The sequence below is a fragment of the Elephantulus edwardii genome, unplaced genomic scaffold (genome assembly GCF_000299155.1).
Source record: "Elephantulus edwardii isolate Elephantulus edwardi_28Jun2011 unplaced genomic scaffold, EleEdw1.0 scaffold00059, whole genome shotgun sequence".
Lineage (NCBI taxonomy): Eukaryota > Metazoa > Chordata > Mammalia > Macroscelidea > Macroscelididae > Elephantulus > Elephantulus edwardii.
Genome location: NW_006399809.1, coordinates 15,738,424 through 15,751,608, shown reverse-complemented (window position 1 = coordinate 15,751,608; position 13,185 = coordinate 15,738,424). Strand labels below are relative to the sequence as shown.

Below are 13,185 nucleotides of genomic sequence, written 5' to 3'. Positions count from 1 at the left end.
AATATTAGCTACAATATCTCTAATACCAGGACTCCTTCTAAACCCAGCCTGCACTTCTGGCAGTTCTCTGTTGGTGTGCTAGTCTAGTTGTATTTGGATATTCTTCAACAGAATCTTGCTTGCATGTGATTATCAATGATACTGTTCGATAATTTCCACACTCAAACAGATCTCCTTTCTTTGGAATGGGAACAAATATAGATCTCTTCCAGTAAGTTGGCCAGGTGGTTGTCCTCCAGATTTCTTGGTACAACTTAATGAGCTCATTCGGGACAGTGTTTGTTAAAATATGTCAATTGGTATACCATCAATTCCTGGGGCCTTATTTTTTGCCAATTCATTCAAAGCAGCTTGAACTTCTGCCTTCACCACCATAGGCTCTTGCCCATATGTTGAAATTCTTCTCTGTTTGCCAGTTCCTTTTGGTACAATGACTCTGTATACTCTTTCCATCTACCTTTAATACTTCTGGATCATTTGATATTCTGCCCAAAGCATCCTTAAGTATTGCAACTTGAGTTTTTAATTTGTTCTTCAGTTCCTTCAGCTTAAGAAATGCTGAGCAAGTTTGGCCCTTTTGATTTTGTACTCCAGTTACTTGCATATTTCGTTGTACGACTTTGTCTTCCCGCACTGCCTTTTGAAATCTTCTGTTCAGCTCCTTAATATCTTGATTTCTTCTCTCTGCTTTGGCTTCTCAGCACTTCAGTGCAATATTCAGAGTTTCTTCTGACATCCATTTTGGTCTTTTCTTTCTCCTCTGTCTTTGTAATGACCTTTTGCAGTCCTCCTGGATGATATTCTTGATAGCCTCCCATAACTCATCTGATCTTCTCTCATTAGTGTTCAAAGGCCTCAAACCTGTTTCTTAGATAGTTTTGAAGTTTGAGTGGGATAAACTCAAGGTCATATTTTGGTTCCCGTGGATTTAATTTTCCTTAGCTTCAGCTTGAACTTGGTATAAGAGTAGTTGGTGGTCTGTTCCACAATCAACACCTGGCCTAGTTTTCCCCGCTGATATTGAGCTTCTCCAGTGGTTCTTTCCACAGATGTAATCAATCTCATTCCTATGAATACCATCAGGTGAAATCCATGTGTAGAACCTACGTTTATGTTTCTTATAAAATGTATTTGAAATTAATAAATTGTTGATTGTGCAAAATTCAATCATTCTATCTCCAGCCTCATTTCTGTCACTAAGACCATGTTTTCCAACTACTGATCCTTCGCCTCTGTTCCCAACGTTTGCATTCCAGTCACCCATTATTATTTATGCATCTTGATTGCATGTTTGATCGATCTCTGACTACAAAAGTTGGTAGAAATCTTCTATTTCCTCTTCTTTGGCTCTGGTTGTTGGTGCATATAGCCAGCAATGTGTTCTATTTCTGCACATTTCAATCTGTGTGCAGAACAGATCATCCAGGAGGCTGGGCTCTATGAGGAGAAATATGGCATCAGGATTAGAGGAAGATTCATCAACAGTCTGTGTTATGCAGATGACACAACCCTGTTGGCTGCTGCAGAAGATCAAGGTCTGCAGCCTTCACTATGGATTGAAGCTCAATATCAAGAAAACAAAGATTTACACCACTGGGCTGATTGGCAGCATCAGGATGGATGGTGAAGAGATTGAGATTGTTAACAGCTTTAGTTTGCTTGGCTGGATACACAATCAACACTCTTGGCACCAGCAGCCAGGAAATTAAAAGATGTGTTGCGATGGGAAAGTCTGCTGTTAGAGTCTTCTCCAAAATACTGAAGAGCAATGGTGTCACTCTGGAGATTAAGGTGTGCCTGATACAGGCCATGGTTTTTGCTATCACTTGTTATGCATCAGAGAGTTGGACAATGTCTAGGGAGGATAGAAGGAAAATTGATACCTTTGAGCTGTGCTGTTGGAGAAGAGTATTGAATATACCATTGACTGCTAAGAGAACGAACAGGTTTGTGCTGGAGAGGGTTAAACCAGGCTGCTTCTTGGAGGCAAGGATTCTGAAGCTCTGTATGACATACTTTGGACATGTTGTAAGGAGGGGCCAGTCCTTAGAGAAGGACATCACGCTTGGGAGGGTGGAGGGACAGCACAGGCGAGGAAGATACTCTCTGAGGTGGATTGATTTAGTGACTGGGGTAGTCAGGGTGAGTGTGTCGGAGACAGTGAGATTGGCACAGGATAGAGCAGAGTTTAGGGCTGTTGTACATAGGGTCGCTACAAGTAGCATGTGACTCGACTGCACATAACAACAACATATGGTAATGGGGTTACACGATAGTTGGGTACATGGTGGGTAGGTAGTTTGTAGACAGAAAGCATGCCTTGCACTGTTGCGCCACCTGAGCACCTTTGTACAGCCTCCTAAGAGACAAACGCTTGGTTGCTGAATTTGACAGTGTAGAGGATGAGAGAATGATGCCATAGTCATGATAATGTCCCTTCTCTTCTGACCCAAGGCCATCATCATTTGGACACACACATATACATATACATATGTTTGTAATTTAAAGATTATTACCAAACTGTTATATGTAGCAGTTATAGTTGTATTGGTATTACACAAATTTTTACACCAGTTTTCACCTATAATGTCATGTTGTTGTTATGTGCTGTTGAGTCACCTGTGACTCATAGAGACCCTATATACAACAGTTCTGAACTCTGCCCCATCCTGAGCCAGTCTCACTGTCTCTGATACACCTACCTCCATTGCCCCAGTTACTGTATCAATCCATCTCATCCAGGGGTCTTCCTCTCCTGTGCTGTCCCTCCAGCCTTCTGAGTATGATATCCTTCTCCAAGGACTTGTACCTACCTCCTGGCCACATGCCCAAAGTATGTGAGATGGAGCTTCAAAATTGTAGCCTCCAAGGAGAAACTTGGTTTTACTCTCTCCAGGGCAGACTTGTTTATTCTACTTCTACTTTGGAGGTCGAATGAATGTAATTTTGCCTCGTTCTGTTGCATCTCAACATCAAGAAAATGAAAATTCTCACCACTGGACTAATAGGTGACATCATAATAGATGGAGAAAAGATTGAGACTGTCAGGGACTTCATCTTTCTTGGATCCACAATAAATACATTTGGCAACAGCAGTCAGGAGATCCAGAAATGTCTTGCATTGGGAAAGTCTGTAGTCAAGGACCTATCCAAATTACTGACCAGCAGCAATGTTAGTTTGAGGACCAAGATTCTCCTGTTTCAGGCTTTTCAATCATCTACTATGTATGCATCTCAGAGTTGGACAACAAATAAGGAGGACAGAAGAAAAATTGATGCCTTTGAGTTGTGATGTTGGGGGAGAGTATTGAGTATCTTATGGACTGCCAAGAGAACAAACAAATATGTGTTGGCGAAAGTGCACCCAGACTGTTCCTTGGAAGCAAGAATGGTGAAGTTTATCTCACATACTTTGGGCATGTTGTTAGGAGAGGTATTGCTTGGAGAGGGACATCATGCTTGCAAAGGTGGAGGGTTGATGAGAGAGAGAAAGACCCTCAACCAGGTGGCTTGACACAGTGAATGTAGCAGCGTGTCAGAGATTGTGGGTTGGCACAGGATAGGACAGAGTTCATATCTATTGTTTATAGGGGTCACTAAGAGTCATACTTGACTCAATGACACCTAATGATAATACCACACAGCCTCTTGGTTTAACTTACCTGGATGACTTTAAATATGTAAATTAACTTAGGCTTTAAGTGCCTGTAATGTTGCTTTTAAGTACCAATAGCATAGAATATAGGATAAAATGAACTTGAAGAATTAGTAGTTATTTGTAAAGCAGAATGAACATATTTTCCCCCTAGAGTGAGTTATGCCAATGCTTAACTAACTAGAATTTCTGGTAATATTTAGATTACTTTTAAAATTCCAATACCAAAGCAGTGTTCAGTGAAGTATCAGTAACTCCTTGACAGACTTTTTGAAAATTATTTTTTAAATAAATGAATTTCTTTCGTTGATATTGTTGAAAATACAAACAAAATATATACCAATTCATTGGCACACTTTTTAGTATGCAGTTACCTCCGTCTGTCCTATAAAGGTACATCATTCTAAGTATTTACCAAGGAAGGCTACCTAAAGGTGCCTTGGAAGAAAGGCCTGGCAATTTACTTGGGGCACAGTTCTCTGACATGGGAGTTGCCATGACTTGGTAATGGTATGACAGCAGCAGGTTGCTTAAACAAAGGAAAGACTCCTTACACTTTTTCTTTTTTTCTTTCTCTGTATCTTCTGGTCTTTAGCTATGATCGAGACTCCACCTTCAACGTGTTTGTGGGAAAAGGACAGCTGATTGCCGGCATGGACCAGGCCCTGGTTGGGATGTGTGTAAATGAGAGGCGTTTTGTGACGATCCCCCCAGCGCTCGCCTATGGAAGTGATGGCGTTTGTAAGTTTTCGTTCTGTGTTTGTTAACATGTCTGTGGAAACAACCAGAGCATTTACGAGCTCTTCAGTCAGACAGGAGAATCATGAAAGGTTTGGACTCGGGGAAGGAGAACAGTGAGTACACTCACAGCTAACATTGCCATTTTAAGCTTATTTCTTCTGAATGTGAAAGAAGGTGTATTGAAAGCTGCCCTTGTTGAGGGGAAAATTTTGTATTCACTTCCCTTTCAGTTCCATATGAATAAAATAATGAGGGAGCTGGTCTGCCTTCTGGAATTCCACACCAGTGACCCACCTGAACCCTTCTGGGGTCAGTTTCCTTGGCAACAGTCTGGGCATTTTGTATGTCTGGTCTGACAGGAACAGCTTCTCAACGTGAACTCTTTCATTTCCAGCTGGTGTGATTCCCCCAGATTCAGTGCTTCATTTTGATGTACTTTTGATGGACATTTGGAATTCAGAAGACCAGGTTCAGATACACACTTACTTCAAGCCCCCCAGTTGCCCGAGGACCACCCAGGTATCTGATTTTGTGCGGTACCACTACAATGGAACGTTCCTGGATGGGACGCTTTTCGATTCCAGGTCAGTCCTGCCATTCATGGTTGTTTCAGGGAAGTGCCCATTACTTCTTTCTGCTTAACCTGCTTTTTATGCCCACAGGGAACCAAAAGAAGCGCTTGCCAACATTTGTCAGTCACAAATGCCTTCATTTTAGTTAACATTTTTAACATACCCAAGAGTAACCACTATACATTGTCAGGATAAATTAACAATATTTGGGGACTTCATCATTAAGTCAAGGAACCTGTCAGTAGGTTCAGACATGCTTTGGTCCATTGTAAATAGTTTTTTCATGAAAGACGAGGGAATAACCAAATATATCTAAGACTGTGGAGAATCCTGGGAGTGGAATGCGACGCTGAGGGGGAAACAGTCGGGCTCCAAGCATCTGACTCGTTTCTGTTTTTTATTCAGGGGTATAGCAGCCCTGGTTTTGGTGAATGATTATGATTTAATTCCATGCTTTTCATGTCTTCCTAATTGGAGGATGCCTGCCTTGGCTTTGGGAACAGCTACACATGTTTGTCTCCAGGGATGTAAATACTGACTCATCATTTAGTTGAGATTTGGATAGCAACAGTTATAGAGGAATGAGTGGGAAATGCCATTGTAATGGACCCTTTCTCATTCCTTTTCAGTCACAATCGCATGAAAACTTATGACACATATGTGGGCATTGGCTGGTTGATTCCAGGGATGGACAAAGGACTTCTGGGCATGTGCGTGGGAGAGAAACGCATCATAACCATCCCTCCTTTTCTGGCCTATGGAGAAAATGGAGATGGTAAGCCCTCCCCTCTCAGAGCCTCTTCCTCTGACCTCACTTCTATTGCAGTGTTTAATTCAACTGTTACTGCATCAAACCCGCTAGACTCTAGGATTTGATCTTTCCAGAACTGCTAGCTACATGTGGCTGTTTGAATTTAAATGAAGTTAAATGTCAAATTCAGCTCCTTGGTCACGTTGCCACATTTTAGACACTGAGTGTGGGTAAGGACAGCCCTGCCAAAGAGCAGTTCCATCACTGCAGACAGATCTGTCACATGAGTCTGTCAAGGTCGACTGTCTGATGATTGAATTGTAGAAACATCAGCTTAGCAGTGGTTACAGGTGGTCTCCATGTTAGAGAGGCGTTCTGGTCCTAAGTGTGGCTTTAAGTCAGATTTGTAGGTAAGTTGAACAAGTACACACTGTTCATATTTAGCCACTTTACTTGAGTGTAGGAAAGACCCCAGACATTTCCGTGATTTAAAAGCTACATGGGCAGCCAGTGAAGGTGACTGCGATGAAGAGCTTACTGTAAATAGGAGTAAGGTGGTTTCACTTCTTTCAAAGTGAGGACATGTTTACATGACTTTAAGGGGCAAATACAAGTCAAACATTCCATAATTCATCAGCAACTTCAGTTGGCATTCAAAGTAAGCCCTCAGCCCCTATGTCATGAACTGTGTCCTTGACACCAACCTCTCTCTGTAGGCTGCATCTTCCCTCCTGTGCAGAGATTTGGACTAGAGAGTCTTTTGGTTTGCAGTCATCAAGGTAGGACAGTAGAACAGTGGTGGAAAAAGGAACATCAGGAAGCTATGTAATGTATGATGAATTCTTGGATGAACCTTCTTGCCATGTGACTAAAAAAACTAGATGGTACCAGACTGTCATTACTGAACAATGTGCTCAATGATTCCTTAGAAAAATCATGGTCAAAAGGGGGAAGAAATGTAGGGAAAAAATTTTGTCTTGTTGAATGTAGACTATCTGCAACCCCTAAAGTTATCTCACTAGGGTAGCTTTCAAACCTTAAACTAAAGATAGCCCCAGAAGTCTTTTTTTTAACATTTTTTTCTCCTAGATTCTTTCTAAAACTAAATAATGTCTAAATAATTTCTAAAACAAAATAACAAATAGTATAGATTGTCTGTCTTGACCGTTGTACCCTTTTAAGTTCTGTCTATATGGCATCAAATTTACAACAGTGAGTTTATGTTACTAAGGGAAGATTAATACAGAAAATGAAGGTAAGAATGATTGTACCATTCAAAGAATGTCATCAAGGGAACCCAGTTGTACATATGGAAATTACTGTTTGGCTGTGTGTATTATCTAAAAGAACAACAAAATAAATGAAGTTTAAAGAAAAATTTCATTAAGGGAATTAAGAACAAAGAATACACTCTAAATGGATGAATTAAATGTGAATTACACTAGCTGTTAACTTTAAAAATACATTCAGTTAGCACCTATAATACTAGAAAACTTACTTCTGTTTATTGCTTTTAAAAATGTGATTTGAGTGAAAGTTTACAGAGCATATTATACCTTTCTGTCAATTCTTAATGCACATTTTGTTCCATAAACATCAGTTACCGTCCACACCATGTCTGATCACCTATTCATTCTGTATTGTATTTCTCTTGATCCATCTTAATCAGTGTGTGTTATCTATTTGTTTCCACATTCTCCTCCTCTTTTCCCCTTTTATACGTACTAGAATGATTCTCTTGGTATGTAAATCTTTCTCCAGCTTTTTATAACAATGATCTTTTGCAGTGTTTGTCCCTTTTGAGACTGACTTATTTTAGTCAGAATAATGTCCCCTGCACTCATCCATGATATGTTATGTATCACGAATTTTTCATTGAAAAATTACTTTTAAAAATTTTACACTAGTTATTTACAAAATTTGACTACGTTGTTTTAGAGAACAGATTCTTTCAATTTCCCTCACCCCCCCATCAAATTGTACAACCCCATGATTAATCCCCCTCTCCCACTGTACATCCTCATCCCTGTGCTTCCACCCTCTCCCACCCCTCTTGGATTCTGATATCCATTCTACAATAATGGTTTTATACAATTTATACAATTTTATACAATTTATCCTTGTGGGACTGAGTTAGTTCACTCAGCATAATGCTCTCCAGTCCCTCCCAAGTTAGGTAATAATTTACAAAATCATTGCTCCTGCATGCTGCATAGTATTCCATTGTGTGAATGTACCATGATTTCGCAATATATTCATTTGTGGTTGGACATTTAGGCTGTTTCCATATTCTTGCGATGGTGTATAATGCTGCTATGAACATTGGTGTGCGTGTGCCCTGTTCATGGATAGGAAGACTCAATATTGTAAAAATGACAATCCTACCAAAAGCAATCTACATGTTCAGAGCAATCCCAATCCAGATACCAAATTCATTTTCAAAGAGATTGAAAGGGAAATTATCAAATTTATTTGGACAGACAAGTGACCCCAAATAAATAAAACACTTCTAAGAAACAAAAATGAGGTTGGAGGTATAGCACTCCCTGACCTCAAAACCTACTACACAGCAGCGGTAACCAAAACAGCATGGTACTGTACAATGACAGGCACATAGACCAATGGGACAGACTTGAAAACCCAGAAATAGACCCAGCTATCTATGGGCAACTAATACTTGACAAGGAAATCAAAGCTATCAAATGGGGAAATAATATAATCTCTTCAACAAATCTTGCTAACAAAACTGGACTTCCACCCACAGAAAGCTGAAACAGGATCCACATTTCACACTATAAACAAAAATTAACTCAAGGTGGATTAGAGACCTGGGAGTAAAGCCCAAAACCGTAGCATTCATAAGCAACAAACTGGGATCAAGCATAGAAAGGCTAGTCCAACGTATAAAGAGACTACCAAATACAACCAGAAATTCACAATCTGAAGAGGATAAACTTGAAATATTATTGTTCTTTTTTGCTCTCAATTTAAAATATATGGACACACACAAAGTTTTAATATTTCATCACACAGAGGCACATGCACACAAACACTCCACTCGCACTTCAGGGACAGGCCTCATTCCAGAGGCAGACTTGGTGCGTACTTTCAACAGATTTCATCATTCCCCTGTAGGGAAGGAGATGCAGGGCCTGGGCTCCGTCTAACAGGCCAGTGGATGGAGCACAAGCTTGGTGTGTGTCTAATTCCTTCTCCAGGTCCAGACCTGTGCACACTATAAAAAAATGAAAAGTCAGCAGGAGGTAGCACTTTTCCACTTATTTGTCAACAGATTGCTGAACGTAAAGTTATTTATTGATTACTATTAATCTTTGCAAGGAGGACTAATGCACAGTGAGTTAGTTCTGTGGTGAATTCATTTTGCAGATAGTAAATCTTCACTGTTGGGAGATCCTGAGAGAAAGAGAACCTTCCAGACATGAGGCAGAAAATACCTGAAGATTATATATATATTTTGGATTGTGGGTATCATTTCCCCTTAGCTCAGTTTAATTTGACTTTTATTTATGTCTTGCTTTGCAAGCACTGAAATGATTAAATCTACCTTTTACCTCTTAGAAAAATTGGCTAGAGCTTCTGAAGAACACATTGTTGTAATCTTCTCCAGAACCAACTCAGAGATTTAGAATTTGTGGCTTCAAATGTCTGTAATTTGCATTTGAACATACACAGAAACCCTCAGTTTCGTGTATTTGGGTTTCTATGTGGGCTATTCCACTCCAATGAAGGCAGCATGAAGATCAAAATAGAGGATCTCTTGTATTCTTTATGCCTGTTTTCTCTTTTCCTGAGGAAGTCAGGCTCTTGGCAGCATGGATGCTGTGGCTCAGTAGAATATTTAGAGACCATGTGGGGCTACCCAAGATTTGGAGGAACATTTATTTCCTTCCCTCAGATATTTCAAGGAATGAGTAGCACCGACACAGAGAAAGTTGACTTGTTCAAGCAGTTCCTAGGTCTTGTGTCCTGACTTCATCATCTTCCTCCATTCCATCCTAGGGAAAGACATTCCTGGGCAGGCATCTCTGGTCTTTGATGTTGCATTATTGGACCTCCATAACCCCAAGGATGGCATTTCCATTGAGAATAAGGTGGTGCCTGCAGACTGTGAGCGGAGAAGTCAGAGTGGGGATTTCCTGAGGTACCATTACAATGGCACACTTCTGGATGGCACCTTCTTTGATTCCAGGTAAGGAGACAGCTGGAGCCTTCCTCACCTCCATGTCTTACTAAATATTCTCTGCTTCTGGTGGATCCCTGATCTGAATACTCCGTCAGGTGGGTAGCTACTGTTTTTACCTTTACTTCAGATTCCTGGCTTTTTTTTAATATTACATTCCTTCATGGATTGTTAGAATATTCACCTTCCTTTTGAGAATTGTAGGAAAGCAGAAGCCTGCACTAAGCTTCCCATTCATGAAGGAATGGGAAGTATTCTTACCCTCTCCTACACTGAGCTAAGTTATCCATGTACAGATCCAGGCGTGGGGTCTAGAATGGGGAGTGGCCAGGAATGAGGTCACAGAGGCTCAGTGGAAAGTGCAGAGACTGGGTACTGAGAGAACTGGGGTTTGGCCCCTGTCTGTTGTGGACTAGGCATGTGACTTGGTACAGCATGGCGCTGCCCTGAGCTTCACTGTTTTTCTCTTGTTACAGTATCTTTATCAAAGAGATAGTTAATGAGCTGAAGTGTTATGAAAGCACTCTGCAAACTTTAAAGGCTTGTTGGGCAGACTCAGTTTCCTTCTTTCTACTGCAGAGGCGAAGTCCAGAAGTCCCGTGCCACTGTTGTTATTCATAGTTTGACTTTGTCAGGCGTAGCCTGCAGTTTGTACAGATGGCTTGGGGTACAGAATATGAGCAGATAGTAGGCGTTTGGTGTTTCTTGCTCATTCGAGTGGCATGTGCTGTTTGAAAACCACTCCTTTAGCTTCCTGTAGGGCAAACAAGTGGTGACAGTAAGCTACCTGCCTTTCTGAGGTAAACGCCCAGCTTATTAAATTATCAACAGACATCCTAGAAGAATTTTCATATGGTGCTCTTTGACTTGAAGAATTAATTTTTCCTGGTCCTAGGCTTTTGTATTTTAACTTTCATTCTGGCTTCTTCCCCCCTGAAAAATGAATATTCACTTGGCTCAATATAAAAACGAAGTAAACATTAAGGTGATTTGTCTCACCTTCTTTCACCTCATAGAGTTAAAATAATTTTAATAGTTGTTTTTCTCTTTCACTCTGTGATCTTTTAAAAAAACTATAATAAAATAGTTCTTCCCCCCTTTATATTATAAAACAACCTTATTATTTACATTGTTCTGCACTTTACTTTTTTTTCACCTTGAGATTTTTCCCCCCCTTCCTGTCAATATATAGAGAGAATTCTGGTCCATTAGATAAATATTTCAAATTTCTTTAACTTTTCCCTTCTTAGAGTTGTTTTTATTCTTTTTCTATTAAAAAAAATGCTCCAATATGTGTATGTGCTATTACTTGTTACAAGAACATTGATTCTGTCGTTTATTTCCTGGAATTGTATTTCTAATTTAAGAACTGTATTTCTGATATACATCAGATTTCTTTCCTTGTTGACGGAACCACAGTTTTCCCAAGTTCCGGACAGCTTTCCATTTTAGTATGTTGGGACCGAGGCCATCCAAACAGCTGCACAGTACTCCATTGTGTAGATTTAAGCAATTAATTCCCTGTTTCTTATATATGCTGTTTATTATATTTTTATATTATGAGTTGGGCTATGGTCATTATTTTTGTAGCTAAATTTTAACATTTCTGATTAATTGTTAATTTGGGATAAATTTCTAAAGTAGAATTTCTGAATCAAAGGACATGTGTGCTTTCAAATTGATACCAAGGAAAGTTTTACTTCTCATCACTGTCTAAGAGTCTCTATCCCCTAAAGGCTGTGTAGCATTGGGTATAACACTTAAAAATAATCTGTGTAATAAAAGGCATAGATCCATTGTTGTTGTTGTTGTTATGTGCCATCAAGTTGCCTGCAACTCATAGCGTACAACAGCCCTAAATTCTGCTCTGTGTCAATCCTATTTTCTCTAACACACCTACCCCCATTATCCCAGTCACTTAATCAGTCCATCTCTTCGAGGGTCTTCCTCACCCTCGCTGTGCCTGCACCCTCCCAAGCATGATGTCCTCTCCAAGATGAGTAGTAATTACATAAAATACAATATATACGAATTATTATGTGAAACGTAATGGAAAACGAAAGCTTGTAGAAAACACAATATATATGAATTAAAAACAAAGTATGAACTGTTATATGTAAACCAATTAAAATATTTAAAAAGAAAAAATAATCTTTGCCAGTTTATAAGAGGAAAATGTCATTATGTGGCTTTGATCCTAATTTCTTTGATTGCTGTTGAGGTTGAATTTTTTTCAAATGTTTATTGGCTATTTGGATACCTTCTATGGTGAATTCTTTGTGCTTTGCCTGTTTGTCAGGCTGGGGTAGTTGTGCTCTCCTGCATTGCTGAGTTGGAATAGTTTAAATGGCAACAAATTTATTGTACTTCTGAGTGGCACAAATGGTTATCATGCTAAGGTGCTAACTGAAAGGATGGAGGTTAGAATCCATCCGGAGGATGAAACTAAGAAAAGACTGACAATCTATTTCTGGAAAACCAGCCATTAAAACCTCCCTGTAGCACAGTTTTACATTGATACACATAGGCTGTCTTGAGCAAGAGTCCGTTGAGGATGATCAGTTTGAAATTTTCTGGTTTTCATAAAGACACCAACTCTTTTATGGTTGCATGATTATTTGGCATGGCGTTTGTTTATTTATAGTTTCATTTTGTTCCTGTGATTTATTACCTGTTAAATGTACATGGTTTCTGCCATTAAATAGGATAAACTTCACTTTCATGGCTTCTTGCATTGGTTGGTAACTTGCTGGAACGTCTGTGCCTATCTTTACGATATATAAATAGTTCCCTGGATCTTAGTCAAGTCCTTGACTGTTGTTTTATCCTTTAAAATACTCTTTTTTTAGAATTTTTATCTTCAAAGGGATTTGTATTTTCTCATATGTGTGAACCCATCCAGAGATGTGTAATGAAAAATGTAATAATTTCCCTTCAGCATCTCCCATTTCCACCTCCCTGAGGTAACTGATTTTAACAACCTTCCAGAGTCTCTTTCCATGCTCATAAATGCTTTCATATTGAAATCTTTAATCCATCTGGAATTTATTGTGATACTCAATGTGACAGAAAGGATTTAGCTTCATTTTTTCCCCAGATGGTTAGCAAGTTTTTCCAACACCAGTTATTGAATAACTATATTTTCCTCACAGATTTTAAAATATGACTTTTATTATGTACTAAAATCTTGGGTACACTTTTTGGTCTTTGTCTAGAATTTGTGCCCTTTTCTTTTTTTTTAAATTATTAAATTTTATTAATTTTA

General features: G+C 39.3%; 1 protein-coding gene across 3 annotated transcripts in view; it reads left to right on the top strand.

The window, feature by feature from the left end:
• The window catches only part of FKBP9 (FK506 binding protein 9, 63 kDa), a 71,109-nt gene that overhangs the window by 25,132 nt on the left and 32,792 nt on the right, over nucleotides 1-13,185 (top strand). The window contains exons 2-5 of one of the 3 annotated variants that reach the window (XM_006887607.1): nucleotides 4,251-4,396; nucleotides 4,791-4,980; nucleotides 5,598-5,743; nucleotides 9,740-9,929. In XM_006887607.1, the coding sequence (XP_006887669.1) occupies nucleotides 4,251-4,396; nucleotides 4,791-4,980; nucleotides 5,598-5,743; nucleotides 9,740-9,929 (672 nt within the window). The remainder of the gene's footprint in view (nucleotides 1-4,250; nucleotides 4,397-4,790; nucleotides 4,981-5,597; nucleotides 5,744-9,739; nucleotides 9,930-13,185) is intronic. The other 2 variants (XM_006887609.1, XM_006887608.1) reach the window with 2 other exon arrangements.